Source organism: Hevea brasiliensis, chromosome 12, assembly GCF_030052815.1.
Source record: "Hevea brasiliensis isolate MT/VB/25A 57/8 chromosome 12, ASM3005281v1, whole genome shotgun sequence".
Classification (NCBI taxonomy): Eukaryota; Viridiplantae; Streptophyta; class Magnoliopsida; order Malpighiales; family Euphorbiaceae; genus Hevea; species Hevea brasiliensis.
The window spans coordinates 38,780,001-38,782,858 of NC_079504.1; the positions used below are offsets into that span (position 1 = coordinate 38,780,001).

Here is a 2,858-nt window from a genome sequence, read left to right on the forward strand (position 1 = left end):
TCCATACCCTGGACATCCTCACACAGCCTTAGAAAGTCAATCACTGCCGATCAAGAAGATCTCATTTCAATCTTTTATAACCCCTCAAAGTCACCTTACTATCTCAATTTTGGTGGCTCCGGATACACGAAGACATCAGTACCAGCTTACTCGTCGCTTCAGCCTTTTCTACAGGTAAGTGCATGACTTATCATTCTCAAACGTTCATGACATAGTCTTCGTCAGATTCTTTATCGTAATGAATCTTCAGAATAAGTTTACATTGAATTGGATTTATTTCACCTTTTGTGACGTTCACGAGTTTTACATTTTATTCTTGTGTTGTCCTCAATTTCTTTATGATATTTCATTTAAAAATTTTAAGATACTGATGTTCTGTGAGTACCATAAGGAGTATGGATGGGAGAAGATGATGTGGAGATTCCCGATCAGGATAAAAATGGTTAGGAATAGGGTAGACAAATTGAGAGGTTAGCCGACTCAGGCTAGCTCTGGGAAATAGGAATGAGGTTAGGATTCAAAATTAGGCTCGAACGGGACATCTCCGAAATAAAATGTCTAGAAGACTCAAAATGAGGAGTCGTAATAAGCTGTGGAAAGTTCGGTAAATAAATCATGAGATCAGAAATAAAAGTCTGGGGTAATGTGAAAAGAGGGAGATGATGTGAGCAATGTTTTAATATCTAACAGGGTCAAACGAGTTCGGTCTCACGACCGAGACCTTTTAAAATTCATTTTTGACAAATTAGAAGAGATCAGGACAGAGTCTTTACCCGAATTCTCTTAGCAAAAATTCTAATATACACATCTTAAGAGATCGAGAGAGAGTTCTTACCTGAATTCTCTTAGCTAAAACTCTAATATACACATTTTTAAGAGATCAGGAGAGAGTCTTTACCTGAATTCTCTTAGCAAAATTCTAATAGAAACATGTTTTAAGAGATCGAGAGAGAGTCCTTACCCGAATTCTCTTAGCAAAAATTCTAATATACACATCTTAAGAGATCGGGAGAGAGTCCTTATCCGAATCCTCTTAAATAAACTCTAATATGCACATCTTAAGAGATTGGGAGAGAGTCCTTTCCCGAAAACTTTTCAATTAAAATTTTAATATTTAAATACCAAGGTACATAACATGTGAGTCCAGAATATTCCTCATTCATTATGAATCTTTAGGGACTCAAATAACATCCCTTTAAAATTAGAATCCCAAATTCAAAGCCAGATAATTAGATAAGATATGTAACAAATCAAATAAATAAAACACCAATTCACCGTGGGGTCACCCCATATACTCGTGTTCTTGGGAAACCCAAAATGGTGAGATATTGAACGCTCCTTTTGTCAATAAAAAGGACCAACATCATGACTCCTAAACTCCCAAATTATCAATTGTAAGTAATTAAGAGCACATCGTTAAATTTACTGACCCTCGTTAAGAGACGAGATGGGGTGCCTAACACCTTCCCCACCCGTGAACGGACTCCGAATTTAGAATCTCTGTTTTGGAAAGTGGTTTTTGTTTTCAGTAATGGTTTTCTTTAATTTCCCTTAAAATTAAAGTGGCGACTCCTCACTTTTTCCACCTCTGTGACAATCGTCCGGTGACTGCAAAGTCCTTGCGACAAACTGGATAAATAGTTTGGAAAGTTTTTAGAAGTTTTACAGAAACTCTTCATTAACATTCCATTCACAAAAGCACTTTCTCAAATTCCATCCTATGCTAAGTTCCTTAAAGAAATTCTTTCAAAGAAGAGAAGGTTAGAAGACTATGAGACTGTTGCTCGTACAGAGGATTGCAGTGCTATATTGCAAAACAAACTGCCACTAAAGCTTAAGGATCCAGGGAGCTTCTCCATACCTTGTCTTATTAGCAACATGAATATAGATAAAGCACTCTGTGATCTAGGTGCAAGTGTGAGTCTGATACCTCTATCAATATGTCAGAGGCAGGATGTAGGAGAGCTAAAACCCACAATAATTTCACTGCAATTGGCTGATCGGTCTGTCAAGTACCCGATTGGCGTCCTAGAAAACATCCCCATCAAGGTGGGAAAATTCTTCATTCCTGTTGATTTTGTTGTCCTGGAAATGAAAGAGGATGTCCAAATTCCTATCATCCTAGGAAGACCTTTCTTGGCAATCGCTGGAGCTATCATAGATGTTAAGAATGGCCGATTAACTCTCAAAGTAGGAGATGAAGAAGTGGAATTCAACCTGTTCGGAGCAAAAAAGGATAAACTTGAACCTGTTGAATGCTTAAGAGTTGACATAATTAACAAGCTAGTTAAAGAGGAATTTCACAAAACACATCCTGAAGATCCTCTTGAAACATGCATGGTGCATAGCCACACAGTAAATAATGAAAATACAGAAATTGCAGCTTGTATAAAATCTTTAGAAGCTAGCCCATCCCTACCTTTAGCTCAACCTCTCTAGGTGGAAGAGCTAAAGGAGGAGCAACCCAAAAGCAAGTCATAGGAAGACACCAAACAAGTAGAACTGAAACTTCTCCCCTCTACACTAAGGTACGCATTTTTAGACTCAAACTCTAAATATCCTGCTATTATAAATGCTGGCCTATCAAATGAAGAAGAGGAAAATTTATTAAAGGTACTTAGGACCCATAGCAAGGCTATAGGGTATAAAATAGAAGACCTGAAAGGGATTAGTCCTTCAATTTGCATGCATAGGATACCTATGGAGGAAAACAACAAACCCACTATTGAACATCAAAGGAGATTTAACCCAAACATGAAAGAAGTAGTTAAGAAGGAAATTCTGAAACTATTAGATGTAGGTATTATATACCCAATTTCTAATAGTAAATGGGTTAGTCCAGTGCATGTAGTGCCTAA

General features: G+C 37.3%; 1 protein-coding gene across 1 annotated transcript; it reads left to right on the top strand.

Annotated features, from left to right (window-relative positions):
• Positions 1-399: 399 nt before the first annotated feature.
• Positions 400-2,439, top strand: LOC131171215 (uncharacterized). Its single transcript, XM_058130684.1, has 2 exons — positions 400-442; positions 1,700-2,439. Exons 1-2 carry the CDS (start codon positions 400-402, stop codon positions 2,437-2,439), a joined length of 783 nt encoding a protein of 260 aa, XP_057986667.1.
• The last annotated feature ends 419 nt before the right edge of the window (positions 2,440-2,858 follow it).